General features: G+C 53.6%; 1 protein-coding gene across 8 annotated transcripts in view; it reads left to right on the forward strand.

Annotated features, from left to right (window-relative positions):
• Window positions 1–19,743, forward strand: part of RNF157 (ring finger protein 157) — a 73,999-nt gene that overhangs the window by 18,481 nt on the left and 35,775 nt on the right. For all 8 annotated transcript variants that reach the window (XR_013961055.1, XR_013961056.1, XM_080677530.1 and 5 more), the window contains exon 2: window positions 2,871–2,989. Coding sequence is in view for 6 of the 8 variants with exons in the window: in XM_080677530.1 (XP_080533656.1) it covers window positions 2,871–2,989 (119 nt within the window). In the remaining 2 variants the exon portion in view is untranslated. The remainder of the gene's footprint in view (window positions 1–2,870; window positions 2,990–19,743) is intronic.

Genomic DNA, 19,743 nt, shown 5'->3' on the forward strand with positions numbered 1-19,743 from the left:
CAACAGTATTTTGATAAATAAGATACTCATTTTGCTTGTTTATTTTTACTTTTGAAAACTGTGGCTATTAGATCATTTAAAATTAGCCTTGGCTGGTTTGGCTCAGTGGATAGAGCATTGGCCTGTAGACTGAAGGGTCCCAGGTTCGATTCCGGTCAAGAGCGTGTACCTTGGTTGCGGGCACATCCCCAGTAGAGGGGGTGTGCAGGAGGCAGCTGATGGATGTTTCTCTCTCATCGATGTTTCTAACTCTCTCTCCCTCTCCCTTCCTCTCTGTAAAATATCAATAAAGTATATTTAAAAAAATAAAATAAAATAAAATCACATGCGTGTCTGGCATGTGTGTTTTTATTAGCTAGCACGGGTCTGAGGAGACGTACTGGGGTCATTTTCTTCCCTTATAAGGAATTTGACTTTTCACCTGAATGCCTTTTTTGTTTTAATACTTTTAAAAACATTTATTTCTTTTTTATTTTTGTATTGGTTTTGAGAGAGAGAGAGAGAAAGAGAAACTGATCCATTGCCTCCCGTAATGTGCCCCGACCAGGGATAGAACCCGTAACCTGAGTATGGGCCCTGACCGGGGATCGAACCTGCCACCTTTCGCTGTATTGGAGGACGCCCAACCAACTGAGACTCCCGCCGGGCCTTGAGGCAAGCTTCCAGAGGGGTCCATTCCAAAGAAAGGAAAAAGCCACATTTTGTTAAAATCTCTTTTTCTCCTGTTGGCTGCTGAGGTGTTCTTTGAAGACCAGGGGAGATCAGCGTGGTGAAGGAACTCGGCGTGGACTCTCCTAGTGAAATGGAAAATTCTCTTTTCATCTCTGACTTATCGACCCTCGTTGTGGTCTCTGTCTATTTGGGCTCTTGGGGTTTTTTTTTTGTTTTTTTTTTAAATTTAATATATTTTATTGATATTTTACAGAGAGGAAGGGAGAGGGATAGAGAGCTAGAAACATCGATGAGAGAGAAACATTGATCAGCTGCCTCCTGCACACCTCCCACTGGGGATGTGCCCGCAACCAAGGTACATGCCCTTGACCGGAATCGAACCCGGGACCCTTCAGTCCGCAGGCCGACGCTCTATTCACTGAGCCAAACCGGTTTCGGCTGGGCTCTTGGTTTTATTTGCAAAGCAAAACTACGGTTGGCTCTACGCTCTGTTCGTGAGCATTCTCTTCTAATATTATACCAAGAGGGGGGGACATTTCCAGTGGGACCCTGGCCCCTTCTCCAAGCCCTCGCCCCGCCCCCAGGTTATTGGTGCTCTTCTCTGGCTAGAATCCTGTGAGCTGATTATCGGTGCCTGTCACTGTCCCCACCCGTCACCGGACCGCTCAGTGTCCCACGCTGAACTCACCCTGCTCCACGCCAGGCACCCAACCTGCTTCTCACCATTCCTCACTCATGACTTAAGCAGGCCCCCCATCACTGTAAACTCCTCACTTTCCTAAGTTCACCTCACGTGTGATACACGTATAAGTTCTCAATAAATACGTAATGTACAGGAAAGGTATTTTACTGAGGGCCGGCTTTCAGTGGCTTGATGGTCTGAGAGGGCTGCTTCCACGTCAGGCACCTCCCCCCTCTATAAATTATTCACTTGGAAAGCAGGGCCCGTAAGTGCTGGCCATCAATAATTGATAATCAAGCCTTCCTAAAGGGTGGCTTGCCCCGTGGCATCCCGGCAGATGGCTGCTCTCTGTGGCTTTAAGTTTGGGTGGGGAACTTTCTAGAGTTTGCTTCGATTCGGGCCTGCGATGGCTCTCGAAGAATCTTTCCTTGCCTGCTGTTTAATTAAAGAATCGCCTGGCCTGGCCGCCGTGGCTCCGTGGTTGAGCGTCAGCCTATGAACCAGGAGGTCACTGCTTCGATCCCCGGTCAGGGCACACGCCTGGGTTGCTGGCTCCATCCCCAGTGCGGGGCGTGCAGGAGGCAGCCGATCGATGATTCTCTCTCATCATGGATGTTTCTGCCTCTCCCTCTCCCTTCTTCTCTGACATCAATAAAAACATTTTTTTTTTAAAGATTCCTAAATGGCCCTGGCTGGTTTGGCTCAGTGGATAGAGCACTGGCCTGTGGACTAAAGGGTCCCAGGTTCGATTACAGCCAAGGGCACATGCCCGGGTTGCGGGCTTGATCCCCAGTAGGGAGCATGCAGGAGGCAGCCGATCAATGATTCCCTCTCGTCATTGATGTTTCTATCTCTCTCCTTCTCCCTTCCTCTCTGAATGAAATCAATAAAAAAAAAAATATATATATATATATATAAAGATTCCTAAATGCATGGAGGACATAGAATAACCACCTCGAGTTTAAAGGGAAAAAAATCAGGAACAAAATGCACATACGTGCCCTGGCCGGTGTGGCTCAGTGGATAGAGCGTCAGCCTGGGGACTGAAGGGTCCCAGGTTCGATTCCGGTCGGGGGCATGTACCTTGGTTGCAGGCGCGTCCCCAGTAGGAGGTGTGCAGGAGGCAGCTGATCGATGCTTCTCTCTCATCGATGTTTCTAACTCTCTCTCCCTCTCCCTCCCTCTCTGTAAAAAATCAATAAAATATATTTTTAAAAAATGCACATACGTGTTCACTGATGTGCATGGCGGGGCCTTCTGGTGTTGGGTTGAGGGCAGTAGAGACCGATCACGGGAAGATTCGGTGAAGGATGCTGAAAGGAAAGCAGTGATCGGTGCTGTGTTTGGTAGCGTGGCTTCTCCCTGCAACGGTTTTGCTCATCTACTTTGTGCCGTTGTCCCGGGAGCGGGGAGACACTGGCTCGGATGAGGTGTTGGGGGCCCCCGTCTTTCGGAATCGGCGCTTTCCCTGGCCTAGTCTGCCTGGTGTCATTGGATCTCGTGTCTCCCTCTCCAGGAAGCTACTTTGCCAGCCACTTCATCATGGGAGGAGAGAAGTTCGACTCAGCCCACCCCGAAGGCTACCTGTTTGGCGAGAACAGCGACCTCAACTTCCTGGGGAACAGGCCCGTGGCGGTATGGCTTGCCCGTGTGCTGCGCGTGGGGGTGAGGCCGCTTCCTGCCGGCGCCGGTCCCGTGTCTGTGGCTTGGTCTGAGTTGAGGGGGTCCTGGGAGGCAGGTGGGGTGCTGGGAGGCAGAGGGCGCCTCCTGTGGTGGAGCCGGATCGCTGGCACTAGGAGCTGAGCCGTGCCAAGGCCATCAGCGTCTGCCCGAGGGTGAGGCCGGCTCCCAGGAGCCAGCTCTCCGCGGGGTTCAGACTCGGCCTCGGTGCCGCTCCGCTGACAGCCCTAGCCCAGCGCCAGCCCGCCCTCCTGGCTTCCCTTCCCTCTTCAGCGCGCTTGTCACCATAGAAACGTTTACTGCCCGGCTCGCCCTGTGTACCACCTGCCTTCCCTTTAGGACAGTGGTTGGCAAACTCATTAGTCAACAGAGCCAAATGTCAACAGTACAACGATTGAAATTTCTTTTTTTTTTTTTTAAATATTTTTTTATATATATTTTATTGATTTTTTACAGAGAGGAAGGAAGAGGGATAGATAGTCAGAAACATCGATGAGAGAGAAACATCGATCAGCTGCCTCTTGCACACCTCCTACTGGGGATGTGCCCGCAACCAAGTTACATGCCCTTGACCGGAATCGAACCCGGGACCTTTCAGTCCGCAGGCTGACGCTCTATCCACTGAGCCAAACCGGTTTTGGCTGAAATTTCTTTTGAGAGCCAAATTTTTTAAACTTAAACTTCTTCTAACGCCACTTCTTCCAAATAGACTCGCCCAGGCCGTGGTATTTTGTGGAAGAGCCACACTCAAGGGGCCAAAGAGCCGCCTGTGGCTCGCGAGCCGCAGTTTGCCGACCACTGATCTGGGGTGACCCTTCTTCCGATCCTCTGGCCAGCAGTGGCTCAGCGGTATTTTCAAAATACCCAGTCCTGCTTGGCCAGTGTGGCTCGGTGGTGGAGCGTCACACCAGGAACCAAGAGGCCACCGGTTCGATTCCCGGTCAGGGCACATGCCCGGGTTTCGGGCTCGATCCCCTGTCGGGGCGTGCAGGAGGCAGCCGATTGCTGATGCCTCTCTCACTGATGTTTCTATCTCTCCCTCTCCCTTCCTCTCTCTCTAAAAAACCAATAAAAACATCAAAAAACACCTAGTGCTTCCGGCTTCGCGTTAAGTTCTGCTGGCGAAGACTAGTCAGACGGCCGCCCTGCGTTTGCGGCCGCTGCTTAGCAGTCGGAGGAGCGAGCGCCGTCTGTTCCGGCCGCGCCAGGGGCGAGGTCTCCTGTGGGCTTGCCCTGCGCATCCCTGTCTCCCTTTCCCTTGGCGTCTCTCCGTGTCAGAAGAGGGTTTTGTTGGTTGGTTGGTTTTTCTACATCTGTGACCTCTTTGGGCCGTGCAGAGGATTTTTTTTTTTTTTAATATATTTTTATTGATATTTTTACAGAGAGGAAGGGAGAGGGATAGAGAGCTAGAAACATCGATGAGAGAGAAACATCGATCAGCTGCCTCCTGCACACCTCCCACCGGGGATGTGCCTGCAACCAAGGTACATGCCCTAGACCGGAATCGAACCCGGGACCCTTCAGTCCGCAGGCCGACGCTCTATCCACTGAGCCACACCGGTTTCGGCCGTGCAGAGGATTTTAAAGCAAGCCGATGCTCGGTGGGGTTCGGTTTGAGGCTTGCGCTGACTGACAAATTTCCCAGAGTTTCCGGCCGCGCGCCCACCTCTCCCCGTGAGCCTGTGGGTGACTGGCGCGGGGCCTTGACCTTCAGCTTGAGTCTTTTTCCCCACGGAGCATCCACACGGGCCTCTCCGCTGTTGTTTTCCTGTGGCGATCACTGAATGCGCTTCCCGCTGTGCGGAGCAAATGTTTTTCTCAAAAGACATCAAAGTTTTATGAGAAGAAAGCAAGTCAGAAAGTAGCTGCCAAATCGTCAGGAGGATGTCAAGTGCAGCTCAGGGAATAGAGTCGATAACGTTATAACAACCTCCCGGCAGCGTGGCTCAGGGGCTGAGCGTCAGCCTGTATGAGCCAGGAGGTCACGGTTCGATTCCCCGTCAGGGCACACGCCCGGGTTGCGGGCTCCCTCCCCAGTAGGGGGCGTGCAGGAGGCAGCTGATCAATGATTCGCTCTCATCATTGATCTTTCTATCTCTCCCTTCCTCTCTGAAATCTATTTTAAAAAATAGCCCTAACCGGTTTGGCTCAGTGGATAGAGCTTCGGCCTGCGGACTCAAGGGTCCCAGGTTCGATTCCGGTCAAGGGCATGTACCTTGGTTGTGGGCACATCCCCAATAGGAGGTGTGCAAGAGGCAGCTGATTGATGTTTCTCTCTCATCGATGTTTCTAACTCTCTCTCCCTCTCCTTTCCTTTCTGTAAAACATCAATAAAATATATTTTTAAAAAAAAATTAAAAAATATAATAACTATGCCAGTGGGGACTGGAAATATCGGGGTGGGAGGGTTGGCGGGGCGAACACTTTGTAAAGTATATCATTGTCTGCGCTGGACCCCTGAAACCAATACAAAATGATACTGAATGTCAACTGTGATTGAAAAAATGACAAAAGATAAAGAAAACAAATCCGAGAGCTCTGTACAGGTGGCTAGAAACAGAGTGTAAGAGTGAATGCAGCCCTAGCTGGTTTGGCTCAGTGGATAGAGCGTCGGCCTGCGGACTGAAGGGTCCAGGGTTCGATTCCGGTCAAGGGCACATGCTCTGGTTGTGGGCTCAACCCCCAGTAGAGGGTGTGCAGGAGGCAGCCGATGGATGATTCTCTCTCATTGTTGATGTTTCTATCCCTCTCTTCCTCTCCCTTCCTCTCTGAAATCAATAAAATGTATTTTTTAAAAAAAGAGTGAATGCAGCACACCCCCCTTCCCCTGTGCCACCTGACACTCGTCACCGCTAATGTTCAGGACACTCACTGTCTGCCGGGCCGGCGTGCTAAGCTCTTCGGACCTGCTGTCGCCGCGCCCTAGTGAGGAAGGCTCTGCCTGACCGCCGAGGAGCGCGAGGCACCAGGAATCTAGTCGAAGGTGCCAAAGCCCTGAGTGCCTGCCGCGGCCCGGAACCCGCCGTCCAGCCCCAAAGCCATTTCTGCCGTCGGATCGGGTGGACCCGGGCCCTTCTGTGCGTGAGCCGAGCAGGCCAGTGAGTGGCCCGATGAGATGTGGCCCGGCGTCTAAAAGGAGACCGACCGAGTGGCGACGACGTTCTCCTGGAGGATTTCTTGAGCGAGCGAGCGAGCGAGTTCTCTGGGTGTGTCATTCCACCCGCCGCCCTGAGCCCCGGGTTGCTGGCCCTGCGTCTCAGCTGGTTTAGGGGAGGGAGGGAGGCCCAGTGATTGAAGGGCTGGCAGCTGAGTTCCCAAGGCCTGACTTCCACTCTCTAGTGACATATCTCTGTGTTGTCCGGGGGCGTCCGGGGCCGGAGGGGCGGGGGGGGGGGGGGGGGAGGGTCGCAGATCCCCTTTCCGGAGAGAATGAAGACGGGCTGCAATGAATTGTTAGATCCAACAGAAAAGCCGTAGGCTTCCTGGCCTCCGGGACTTGTGTTTCTCCCGGGCCTTTCGGAACGATCGCGCTAAAAGCAGTATCATTCTCCCTCGCCGGTTTGGCTCAGTGGATAGAGTGTCGGCCCCTGGACTAAATGGTCCCGGGTTCGATTCGGGTCCAGGGCCCATGCCTCGGCTGCAGGCTCGATCCTGTGTGGGAGGCAACCAATCGATGTGCCTTTCTCCCATGGATGTTTCTCTGTGTGTGTGTGTGTGTGTGTGTGTGTGTGTGTGTCTCTTCTACTCTCTTTCTAAAAACATAAAAATGTAATTATTAAAAAGATAAAAAGAGTAGCATTCGACCCACCATCCTTCCGCCCAAGTGTGTACTGTGGAGCGGCACTGAGCTGAGCGGCCGCTCAGGAGAATCCCTGAAAGTCAAGTTTACCATCAAGTCTCAAGGGCGGGTGTAAAGCACTAGCGTGTCCGCATGGTCAGCAAGAGGGCCGGAGCGAGGGAGGGAGGAAGGGAGGGAGGCTGGGATCGAGATTTCAGTCGGGGGTTGCATCCCACTGCTCTGCTCTCTGCAGCCCTGGCTCTCGGGTTACCCAGCTGTGAAGCGAGGGCAGCTCTGACCTTGGAGGACGGCGCCAGGCGGCGGCGGGAGGACCCCGGAGCTGTTGGCTGTGCCTGCCTCCCTCCCGGGCGGGTCCTTTCTGCAGCGACTGCGGCTTCTGGGGGAGAGACTCCCTGGGCTTGAGCGCCCGGCCTCAGCGCTGAGCAGGGTCCGCAGGGCTCCGAGCTCCGTGGGGGGCAGAGGTCACTGTGCTCCTACATCCCGGTCATTAACATGAAACAGGGGCCGCCCCTCGCCTGCCTGGCTGGCGGGAGAGCTGGGCGGGATTTTTGCTTCGCGAGAGTGTGCTTGCTCTTGTTTTGCAGGCGCACTGCTGCTGGAGTGTAAGTTACTCAGCGCGTGGTGAGCGTAGGGTGCCGTGGGTGGCCCGCACCTCGGCGGCGGCGGGGAGGGTTACCTGCAGGAGAGCGTGTCTGTCCTGGGAACTGGCCAGCAGCCGGAGATCAGCCAGCTCTGCCTCCACCGAGGTGCAGCTGTGCCCCCCAGCACCGTGTTTACCGAAGAAAGCAAGCTGCCAGAGAGATAGAGGTAGCAGGTGTGGCAGCCTGTCGGTGGGTAAGCATTCATGCTTGTCGGTGCATCAACGTTTACAAGAGGACAATGCGCTTGACCCTGGTACAGTGGTCACTCTTGGGGCACATCCTCGAATTCTCTTATATGTTGTTTCAATGTTCCCCATTGAACGTGTTATTTATTTAGTTATTTAAATATATTTTTATTGATTTCAGAGAGGAAGGAAGAGGGAGAGAGAGAGCTAGAAACATCCATGATGAGAGAGAATCATCGATCGGCTGTCTCCTGCATGCCCCCCGATGGGGATCAAGCCTGCAACCCGGGCACGTGCCCCCGATCAGAATCGAACCTGGGACCCTTCAGTCCGCAGGCCAACGCTCTATCCACTGAGCCACACCAGTTAGGGCGTGTTTTAATTTTGTTATTAAATTAAAGCATTTTAAATTTCTTACCACACAGAGAAGGGACTGCTGCTGAGCAGAGGAAGGAAGGAGGTCTAGGGCAGTGGTCGGCACACTCATTAGCCAACAGAGCCCAATATTAACAGGACAACGATGGAGATTTCTTTTGAGAGCCACATTTTTTAAACTTAAACTTCTTCTAACGCCACTTCTTCCAAATAGACTCGCCCGGGCCGTGGTATTTTGTGGAAGAGCCACACTCAAGGGGCCAAAGAGCCGCCTGTGGCTCACGAGCCGCCGTTTGCCGACCACGGGTCTAGAAGGAATAGAAAGAAGCAGGAAAATGAAGGAAGTTCCTCAAAGAGTGGGTGTGGTTTTTTTAGTGAGCTGCAGGAAGGGTGGGGCCCGCTTCGGGGGGGGGGGGGGGGGGGGGGGGAGAGGGGCGGCTTGTGGAGAAGGACAGGGGGTCGGAATAAGCCCGGTAAGGATGGGCAAGGTGGCCCAGCCTCGTGGTCCTGCAGTCTGAGCAGACGCAGCCAAGCTGTGAGAGCGGAACAGGGAAGGGATAGTCACACCTTCTAAGTGGTGTCGGGCTTTACAGACAGTTCTACTTAAGGGTTTTAAAAATATATATTTTTTTATTTATTTTAGAGAGGAAGGGAGAGAGAGAGAGAGAGAGAGAGAGAGAGAAACATCAATGATGAGAGAGAATCACTGGTCGGCTGCCTCCTGTACACCCCCTACTGGGGATCGAGCCTGCAACCCGGGCACCTGCCCTGACCGGGAATCAAACTATGACCTCCTGGTTCATAGGTCGACGCTCACTCACTGAGCCACGCCACCGGGGCCAAGGAAGGATTTCTAAAGTAGCATTTTTATTATACACGGCTCCCCGCCTCTAGGCTCTCCGGGAGGTGACCCCCTGCTCAGCTCAATAAGGAATCTCCTCCACCTTTGCTTTTACCTTCAGGTTGTAGTTTTTTAAATTTATGGCAAAATACACGTTCCGTGAAATGTCACACCTTCACCATCTTAAGTGTTTTAAGTGTGCGGCTCAGTAGTGTTAAGTGCATTCACATTGTAGTGCAAGCAACTTCTAGAACTCTGCATCTTGTAAAACTGAAACTCTGCCCCCGTCCAAGGTCAGTTCCCCATGGATGCGCCTCCCCACGCCCTGGCAGCTGCCCGTCTGCGTCCGGTGAACGTCGGTGCGCCAGGTCCCCCATCCTGCCGTCTTTGTCTTTTTGTGTGTGGCTGTTTCACTGAGCCAAATGCCATCAAGGTTCATGGATGTTGTAGGGTGAGTCAGAATTTCCTTCCTTTTAAAAAAAAAAAAAAATTATTTGGTTGATTTTTAGAGAGGGAGAGAGAGAGAGAGGGAGAGAGAGAGAGAGAGAAACATCGATTTGTTGTTCCACTTATTAATGCATTCATTGGTTGTATGTGCCCTGACCAGGGATCGAACCCAAAACCTTGGCACATCAGGACGATGCTCTAACCAACTGAGCCCCCCGGCCAGGGTGAGTGTCCTCCCGTTTCAAGGCTGGATGAAATTCTGTTGGATGTATGTAACACATCTTGTTTACCCATTCGTCCCCCAACGAGCACTTGGGTGGCGTCTGCCTCTTGCTGTTGTGACGAACGCTGCTGTGAACGTGGGTGTTCCGTTCAGTTTTTTAAGGCGTACGTGCACACCAGTACTGGGCTAAGGAAGAAGGATTATCTGGCTTTAGAAAATCATGTAAATGAAATTATTTTATCTTCAATGTTGAAACTTGTCATCCTATCTAATAAAAGAGTAATATGCAAATTGACCATCACTCCAACACTCAAGATGGCTGCCCCCATGTGGACACAAGATGGCCACCACAAGATGGCCAGCAGGGGAGGGCAGTTGTGGGCGATCAGGCCAGGAGGGGAGAGCAGTTGCGGGGGACCAGGCCTGCAAGGGAGGGCAGTTGGGGGTGATCAAGCCTGCAGGGGAGGGCAGTTAGGGGTGACCAAGCTGGCAGAGGAGGGAAGTTGGGGGCGACCAGGCCTGCAGGAAAGGGCAGTTGGGGGGGACCCAGGCCTGCAGGGGAGAGCAGTTGGGGGGGGGGACCAGGCCTACAGGGGAGGGCAGTTAGGGGTGACCAGGCCTGCAGGAGAGGGCATTTAGGGGCAAACAGGCTGGTAGGGGAGCAGTTAGGCATCAATCAGGCTGGCAGGGGAGTGGTTAGGGGGTGATCAGGCTGGCAGGCAGAAGCAGTTAGGGGCAATCAGGAAGGCAGGCAGGCGAGCAGTTGTGAGCCAGCAGTCCTGGATTGTGAGAGGGATGTCCGACTGCCCATTTAAGCCCGATCCTAAACGGGCAGTCGGACATCCCTCAAGGGGTCCCAGATTGAAGAGGGTGCAGGCTGGGCTGAGGGACACCTCCCCCCGACCCCCATGCACGAATTTCGTGCACCAGGCCTCTAGATATTAATAAAGATGAAGAAATTATTTCGGAGGCCTTCTTCTAGAGAAAGCTGCCGTGGGCCACTTGGTGAGTAGATACTGAATATGTAAACAGACTGCTTTGCAGTATAGAGATAGCATCATGGTCACATTTCCAAACCACCACGCGGTAGGTTTTACTCAAGAGTTCGTTTCAACTGTTTCTTGATCCCTGAGATAACATGGACAAGCTGGTCACTTGTGTGTGTAGAGTAGGTTGGGGTTTTTTTGTTCAGTAGATCGGAGCATGAAACAGGAGGCCTCACAGTAATTGTAAAGTTAGCTACAAGTTACAGCATAAAAAAAGACAATTTTGAAAAGTAGTTGGGCCCTGGACGGGTGGCTCGGTTAGTGAGAGTGTCATCCTGATACGCCAAGGTTGTAGGTTTGACCCCTGGTCAGGGCACACCTAAGAGTCAACCAACGAATGTAGAAATGAGTGGAACAACAAAAACGGATCTCTCTCTCTCTCCCTCCCCCTCTCTCTCTGAGATCAATGAGTAAATATAAAAACATGAAAAAAAAAAAAAAAAGGAAAGCCCTGGCTGGTGTGGCTCGCTTGGTTGGAGCGTTGTCCCTTACACCAAAGGTTTCGGGTTCGATTCCTGGTCAGGACACATACCCAGGTGTGGTTCGATCCCTAACTGAGGCAGGTGCAGGAGGCAACCAATCAATGTTTCACTCTCACATCAATGTTTCTCTCTCTCTTTCTCTCTTTTATGTATTGTTATTGATTTCAGAGAGGAAGGGAGAGGGAGAGAGACTTAGAAATATCAATGATGAGAGAATCATTGATTGGCTGCCTCCTACACGCCCTACACTGGGGATTGAGCTTGAAACCAGGGATGCCGCGTGGGCTGAGGTCTGCGAGTGGGATGTGTGTGTCGGATCCACCTCTCTGTGAGATGGGAGACAGGGAGCGTGGCTGTATCTGTCTGGCGTGTAGACGTCAGGGTATAGTTTTATGGATGAAAGTGATAGAAAGGGGTGCAGCGTAACCTGGAATTATGAGAAAGGAAAAAGTCTCTGGAAGAAGCCTGGCTGGAGACGAATGAGCAGCAGGAGAGCAGTTCTTAGCAGCTGCTAACCTAGCGGGTTACCTTCCCTGTATGAGAATTTCCACACCAATTCGGATTGTAAAACTGCCCTGGGAGAAGGAAGCAGAGGAGGAAGAGGAAAAGATGGAGGAGATGGAGGAGGAGGAGGAGGAGGAGGAGGAGGAGAAGGAGAAGACGGAGGAGATGGAGGAGGAGGAGGAGGAGAAGATGAAGGAGATGGAGGAGGGGAAGGAGGAGGAGAAGATGGAGGAGGAGGAGGAGATGAAGGAGATGGAGGAGGAGATGAAGGAGATGGAGGAGGAGGAGGAGATGGAGGAGAAGAAGGAGGAGGAGATGGAGGAGGAGGAGGAGTAGATGGAGGAGGAGGGGGGAGGGGGAGGAGGAGATGGGGAAGGAGAAGGAGGAGATGGAGGGGGAGGAGGAGGAGAGGAAGATGGAGGAGGAGATGGGGAGGAGGAGGAGGTGGGGGAGGAGGAGGAGGAGGAGATGGGAGAGATGCCCCAGAACCCCACCCGCGGAGTCCACGTCCTTGAGCACCTTCTGGGACCGGCTGGATGTGGGTGAGGTCGGAAGCAAACCTGAGCCGGGGTCTTTGTAAAGCCCTTGGTTGGAGGAGCATGTGGGGACACGCGGTGGTGTATTTCTGCGGGAGCACATGCCCAGGGAGAATGAACACGGGATTCGGGTGCCGTGGCTTCAGCCTGGTCCTTGGGAAAGCCTTGGGTACAACGTGTACCCGAGTCTGGGCCGGCCTGCGGAGGGCGGTGGGGAAACAGGCTCTCACGAACCAGGTGGCTCTGGTTCCTCATTCCCGGGGAAGGGGCAGGCCGGGCCGGGCTGCGTGTGGCCAGCATTGTCTGCGGCCGGGGGATGGGAGCACAGACCTGGCGGGGTGGGGGTGGGGCGGCCACACATCACTGCGCGCCCCGTATGCACTTCTGCCCTTGCTTGCTCATCGAACAATGTCTCTTGGAGATCATTCTAGATCCACTTACATGGGGCTGGCTTGTCCCTTTTAAACATGTCGATGGGAGCTTAGCATAGACTGAAAGGCGGCACCCCATGCGTGCGCAGTGATTCTGACAAGGTGGGCACGCCTCGGGGTCCAGCACCCAGGTCGAGACGGAGCACGCGGCCCTTGGACCCCAGGTAACCACGAGCCTGGCTCCTGGTTTGAACTTGCCGTGAGTGGGACCCTGAGCCGTGTGCCCGTCCACCTGGGTCCGCAGCTCAGAGTGTCTGAGGCCCCCTCTCATTCATCGCAGGCAGCGGCCGTGTGTTCATGCTCCCCGTGGGACACGCCAGCTCACCCCCCTGGCGAACGAGCACAGCATCGGCCCTGCTGCTTGAGCGCTTCGGCCAGCGTGAGCCGTGTGTGCGCGCGTGGCCGTGGGAGATGGCCGGTCACCGTGGCTCCTGCTCCGCGGGCCTCGGCCAGAGCAGTAACCCCAACGCTCAGGAGTGCTCCCCACCGCCCCTCTGCCCCCTGGGGCGCAGGGCTCCCCCAGGGCGGACGCTGTCTCTCGCAGGCCTGCGCTTTTCCTCCACTGAACGTCGCCTCTGCTTGTCAGACCCCCGGGGTCGGGACAGACGGGAGGAGGGCTTGCTCTGCTCCCACTTTGCTCGGCCAGTGTCTTCCTGAACCGAGACCCTAAAGCAGCGGTCGGCAAACCGCGGCTCGCGAGCCACACGCGGCTCTTTGGCCCCTTGAGTGTGGCTCTTCCACAAAATACCACGGCCTGGGCGAGTCTATTTGGAAGAAGTGGCGTTAGAAGAAGTGTTAAGTTTATAAATATATTTTATTGATTTTTTACAGAGAGGAAGGGAGAGGGATAGAGAGTTAGAAACATCGATGAGAGAGAAACATCGATCAGCTGCCTCCTGCACACCCCCCACTGGGGATGTGCCCGCAACCAAGGTACATGCCCTTGACCGGAATCGAACCTGGGACCTTTCAGTCCGCAGGCCGACGCTCTATCCACTGAGCCAAACCGGTTAGGGCAAGAAGTGTAAGTTTAAAAAATGTGGCTCTCCCAAGAAATGTCAATCGTTGTCCTGTTGATATTGGGCTCTGTTGACAATGAGTGTGCCGACCACTGCCCTAAAGCGCCTTCCTGTCCCTGTGGTGGGACTTGTGTCTCCATGGGGCCTGCTGTGCCGCCGAGGGTACATTCCACGGGAGCGTGTGGGATTCACGGGAAACCGGGGCCGCAGCAAAGAGGCGCGTCCCCACGGCGTGTCCTGCAAGCGCTCTGGTTTCTAGACGAGACGCGTCGAACTGCTGGTGTTTCACTGCACATTCTTCCATCCAAGTATTAGGAGTTGCATTATGGGTAGAATTCTTTAAAGAAGATGAGATTATCACGGATGATAGTCACATCACAGCTGATAGCCTGTACCTGTGTAGCCCCGTGTGATTTTGAAAATATTTTTTATTTGATCTTAGACACCCTAGGAGGTAGACAAGGGCACCCAATTCCATTGCACAGATAAGGAGACTGATGCCTGGGTCTCGGATCAGTAAGTGTGAGGACTGAGTGAGAACCGGGTCTTCCTGCTCGGGTGGCCTCTGCTCATTCAGGGGTCCTCAAACTGCGGCCCGCGGGCCACATGGGGCCCGCCGAGGACATTTATCCGGCCCGCCGGGTGCTGCTACCTGTCCTGCTTAGCAGCCAACTCGTCCCGGGCCCGCAGTGCACATAGGAATTTGTCCATAGTTTTTTTTTTTAACTATAGTCCGGCCCTCCAACGGTCTGAGGGACCGTGCACTGGCCCCCCGTTTAAAACGTTTGAGGACCCCTGATAAATCATGTCACTTTCATTCTCCCGTCTTGCACACAGTTCTCCGGCAGGACCAGCGGGTCTTAGCTCCTAAACTTCCTGAAGATTGCTCCGCAAACGCCTTTATTAAAAAGCCCACGGCAGCCCGGCCGTCGTGGCTCAGTGGTTGAGCGTCGACCTATGAACCAGGAGGTCACGGTTCGATTCCTGGTCAAGGGCACATGCCCAGGTTGTGGGCTCCATCCCCAGTGTGGGACATGCAGGAGGCAGCCGATCCATGATTCTCTCTCGTCCTTGATGTTTCTCTCTCTTCCTCTCCCTTTTCTCTGAAATCAGTAAAAAAATATATATATTTTTTAAAAAGCTCAGGGCAATCTGTTTTTCAGTTATTTTGTGAGCATGGATTGTGGCAGCCTGTCATTTAGTCTGAGGGACACATGTTCATAATTCGGGGAGTCACCACAGGCACGTGCTGTCCTCATCCGAGGGTCGTGCCCATCCGTGCCCGTCCGTTCCTGCGACACACGCCCTCTCTCTCTTCTACGGTGCCAGTCTGATCGCTCTGGGCCATACGAACACGCTCTTATGTGGATTTTGCCCTCAAACGCACAGTCTCGAGGGAAGATCAGACCCCCACACACAGGGAGGAGCGAAAAGAGGGACCGCATGACAGTTCCGCTGACTCGGAAAATGCCGCTCCACGCTTGACCTTCCGGCGCGTTGGACGCTCCGTTTCTGCACACACCAGAGCGCCGAGAACTCGGCCGTGTGCAGCGCTGAACCTGCAGCACGCGTTGTAGGCATTTCCTAGAAATTTCTCTGAAACGCCCCGAGACCCGGGGTGCGCGCTGTCACCTCTGTTTCCTGTGGTTCGCCCGTCTTACGGGAAACTGTACTTACTGGGGCCGCGTTTCAGAGAAAAACCTGGTTCGCTGGTTGAACTTTTAAAGAGATCGGGCATCGTGGTGGCTTTGCCGCTAATGAGACTACAAAGTCTCTAGAAGTCAGAGTCCTGGGCCCCGTGGCTTGACAGTTGGACACAGGTAAGTGACATCCTCAGGCAGCACACGCTTCTTTCTCTAAAACGGTCTTGCCCGGCCATTGACTCAAAAAGTAGCCCCGATTGAATTACAGAACTTAATCAGACAGATTCACAGGAAAGGTGCCGAATGACAGAACAGAATGCCGCCCCTGGCCATGGTTTCCATCTATTACAACTTTTTTTTTTTTTTAATATATTTTATTGATTTTTTACAGAGAGGAAGGAAGAGGGATAGAGAGTCAGAAACATCGATGAGAGAGAAACATCGATCAGCTGCCTCCTGCACACTCCCTACTGGGGATGTGCCCACAACCAAGGTACATGCCCTTGACCGGAATCGAACCCGGGACCCTTCAGTCCGCAGGCCGACGCTCTATCCACTGAGCCAAACCGGTTTCGGCTCTATTACAACTTTTAAACGAACTCGGCCAGCGTGGCTCTGTGGTTGAGCGTCGACCTATGAACCAGGAGGTCACGGTTCAATTCCCGGTCAGGGCACATGCCTGGGTTGCGGGCTCCATCCCGCCGTGTGGGGGGCGTGCAGGAGACAGCCGATCCATGATTCTCTCTCATCGTGGATGTTTCTGTGTCTCTCTCCCTCTCCCTTCCTCTCCGAAATCAATAAAAATATATATTTTAAAAAAAACAAAAAAACTTTAAACGCTGTCAGCCCCGGGGGTGAATCTCTTCGACTCACCCCCACTGTGTACCATGTTTTTTAAAGGAAGGGGTGGGGGAGCAGGCGGTTAGCTAGGACCTTACCAGAAGCCGTGATAAAAGCAAGCAGCGGGGGGTGACATTGGCAGTCTGTGGAGTTCCCTCCCAGCCCCAACGCCCCTGGGCCCGGGGCTCCGCAAGGCCCCTGGGCCCAGAGCTCGCCTCCCCAAGCCCTGCCCACGGGGGGGCGCGAGCGGGCTGCCGGGCGGAGGTGTGAGTGCCACCAGCATCAGGGGGCCTCTAGGATCTGAGAACGAGGGGTGCTGGCTGTTTCCCGCGGCCACGCTGTCAGCTCCGTGTCCCCTTTGGGTGTGTTCGTCCTTCGATGCCTGTCGATCCGGCTCCTTCTATGAAATGCTCTCCCTGACAACCACCGGCGTGGTTTCCGTGTTCCCGTGGACCCTGATTCACGCAGCCTTTCCTCCCCAAGCGGGAGGTTGCTGGTACTCAGCCTGTGTCACAGGTGAGGAATGGAGGCTTGTCGGCAGTCACCCCGAGCCGAGACCCACACCTTCCGCCGTGAGCTCCTCTGCTCATCTCATCATGGCTCTTGCCGGAATTTTTTTTTTCCCAGAGAGGAAAGGAGAGAGAGAGAAAAAAACATCAATGATGAGAGAGAGAGAGAGAGAGAAGCATCAATGATGAGAGAGAGAGAGAGAGAGAAACAATGATGAGAGAGAGAGAAACATCAGTGACGAGACAGAGGGAAACATAAATGATGAGAAAGAGAAACATCAATGATGAGAGAGAGAGAGAGAGAGAAACGATGAGAGAGAGAAACATCAATGACGAGAGAGAGAGAGAGAGAGAGAGAGAGAGAGAAACATCAATGACATGAGAGAGAGAGAGAAACATCAATGATGAGAGAGAGAGAGAGAGAAACATCAATGATGAGAGAGAATCATTGATCGTCCACCTCCTGCACACCCCCCACTGGGGACCGAGCCCACAACCTGGGCATGTGCCCTGACTGGGAATCGAACCCTGACCTCCTGGTGCATAGGTCGACGCTCAACCACTGAGCCGGGCAGACTTATTTTTTCAAAAGTCACTGTATGCTCCCGGAGGGCTGCCGGTGGAGATGCCCGCGTACCGCTCACCGGACACCTTGCGTACCGGCACCTGGCTCCGCCCCGCATGGCGCACAGGTGCGTTCCTGCGTTAAGAGCTGCCGCGCTGCTGGGGCTGCGCCCTTAGAGGCCCAGGCTCCACCCCGGACCCCCAGTGCCTCTGGTTGTCATGGCTCCTCCCGTCTGTGACCGTTTCCCGGGTTTTCCTGACTTTCCATGACCTTGATAATGCTGAGCTGTGCCGGTGAGCTGTTCTGTGGGACGTCCCCGCCGTTTGGGTGTTCGGGTGTTCCCTCGTGGTCCGAGCAGGGTGATGGATTGGGGGGAAGAACCCACAGAGGCAGATGACCGCCCTAAGGTGCATCATCGCTCCTGGCTTCTTCCTGGGGATGGCGACCTCGAGCACGTGGGCAGGGTGGTGTCTGTCAGGTTTGCCCCCTGCAGGCCTCTCCTTTTCCAAAACGTATTTGTTAGCCCAGCCGTGGGCAAACTACGGCCCGCGGGCCAGATCCGGCCGTTTCGGCTGTTCTATCCGGCCCGCGGAGCCGAAAGAGCGGAGGGTTCTCTTGCTCTTCCCTCCGCTCCTTCACCAGCAGCAGTGTTAACATGGCAACATCGGGAAACACGGCCGCAGGTCCTTCTTCTGAGGGGGCGGATTTATATCTGGATTTATATCCGCCCATTCAGTAGAAGGAACAACCTCTCCATCTTCCAGAGGCTCCTTGGAATGCCCGCGGACGCGTCCCCCGACATCACCCTGGGAATGCGTAGACACGTTATCGTGGAGATGTAGGGAGACACGCCCCTGGAGAGCACAGGATCAGAGCATTAGCTAAAAAGGAGACCAACAACACTGTTCCCGCTGAAGTGGATGTTTTAAAGACCAAAAACGTTTCAACCCAGTCTACATTGCCGTCTACATCTACGTCCCGGGCATAATTTGGAAGTTGCACTAAAGAAAATGTTTAATTTACTGTTTACACATTTTGTTCTTTTCTATTTGTTTTAGTTTTAAATTATTTTATTATATTTAAGTTTAATTTGAAAGGCTTTTGTACCTTTCCTTTGTTAGGCAATTTTATTTTGCCTTTGCCATCTTCAATATAAGGTATGTTATTGTGCTATGATTCCTCCATTTTTTGAAGTTTCAAATGATAATAATTAGTGTTTACATTCTTCTTGTTAAAATGTTTGAAATGAATAAAACTACTGAAATAAAATAAAATAAAAAGACCGTACCCTTTTATGTAATTATGTTTACTTTGAATTTATATTAGTTCACACAAACACTCCATCCATGCTTTTGTTCCGGCCCTCCGGTCCAGTTTAAGAACCCATTGTGGCCCTCGAGTCAAAAAGTTTGCCCACCCCTGTGTTAGACGAAGCCAGTCACCGAATCCTCTTGCTGACCGTGGGCCTCCCGCCCGGCTTGCGGGGCTGTGCTTTCCCGGCAGATTATTAACTAGGATCTTTGTAAGCGTGGCCGGGCTAAGACCACAGACCCGGGAGCCAGCCGGCGCGGCTGGGAGGTAGGGCCGCGCGGTGCTTCCTGGGGAATTGCTATGCGCTGCGCCGTCTTTGCTTCGTTCTGTGTTCAGACTTGGCACTTGGGGGTATTTTGAGTCCCGGAAAGCTGATGGTGAATGCTCCGACACCCTGTTCATTCTGGATGAGCTGGAATCGCCTCTGACCAGCCCTGGAAGATGGCCTGAGCTTGGCCAGGGTAGCTCAGTGGGTTGAGCATCAACCCACTCACCAAGAGGTCACCGGTGTGATTCCCGGTCAGGGCACATGCCTGGATTGTGGGCTTGATCCCTAGTAGGGGGCGTGCAGGAGGCAGCCGATGGATGTTTCTCTCTCATCAGTGTTTCTCTCTCCCTCTCTCTTTCTCTATTTCCTTTTCCCTTTCCCCCTCCCCCCCAAAAAAACAAAAAACAATAGAAACAAGATGACCTGAAGCGCAGGCTCTTGGTAGCAGGCAGGCGATCAGTAACAGGAGGGAGAGCCGTCCGAGGCAGCGGCAGGGGACGGGAGGACTGGAGGATGCGGCTCAGGGATGGAGACTTGCAGGGATGGACCGAGCGGCGAGAGGCGGGCGGGCGGCGTGGAGGGGGGCGGGGATCTCAGGGGGGAAGCAGGGGAGGGCAGGGGTGGAACACAGGACGAGAGCGCCCCAGTGACGGAAGTCATGCCTGGAGCTGGACGCTGACCACGGCATACTGTGGGTGTTTGTATTCTGTGGGTGTTTGAGACTCACCATTTAGAATACAATAGCCCTATTATGCTTCTTTGGAAAAAAAACGTATATTGTGTATTTTTAAATGCATATTTTGACGGATACGGGGCTTGCCTCTCTGGGCATAACATCCAGGCGTCTGAAAATCTCTTACAAGCAGATTCCTGTTTGAGAGCTGGACGATGCGCCTCCCGAGCAGATGAAATCCAGAAGCCGGGCATCTAGAATGGGGTGCTTGTCCGAAAGGGGTGGCGCCTCTGGCCGTTAGTCATTATTTACCAACTCGCCGGACGGAAAAGATGACTGTTCTGCCGCACTGACAGCACTTCTTTGTCCCT

This window comes from Plecotus auritus, assembly GCF_963455305.1.
Source record: "Plecotus auritus genome assembly, chromosome: 7".
In the NCBI taxonomy this organism is placed as follows: Eukaryota; Metazoa; Chordata; class Mammalia; order Chiroptera; family Vespertilionidae; genus Plecotus; species Plecotus auritus.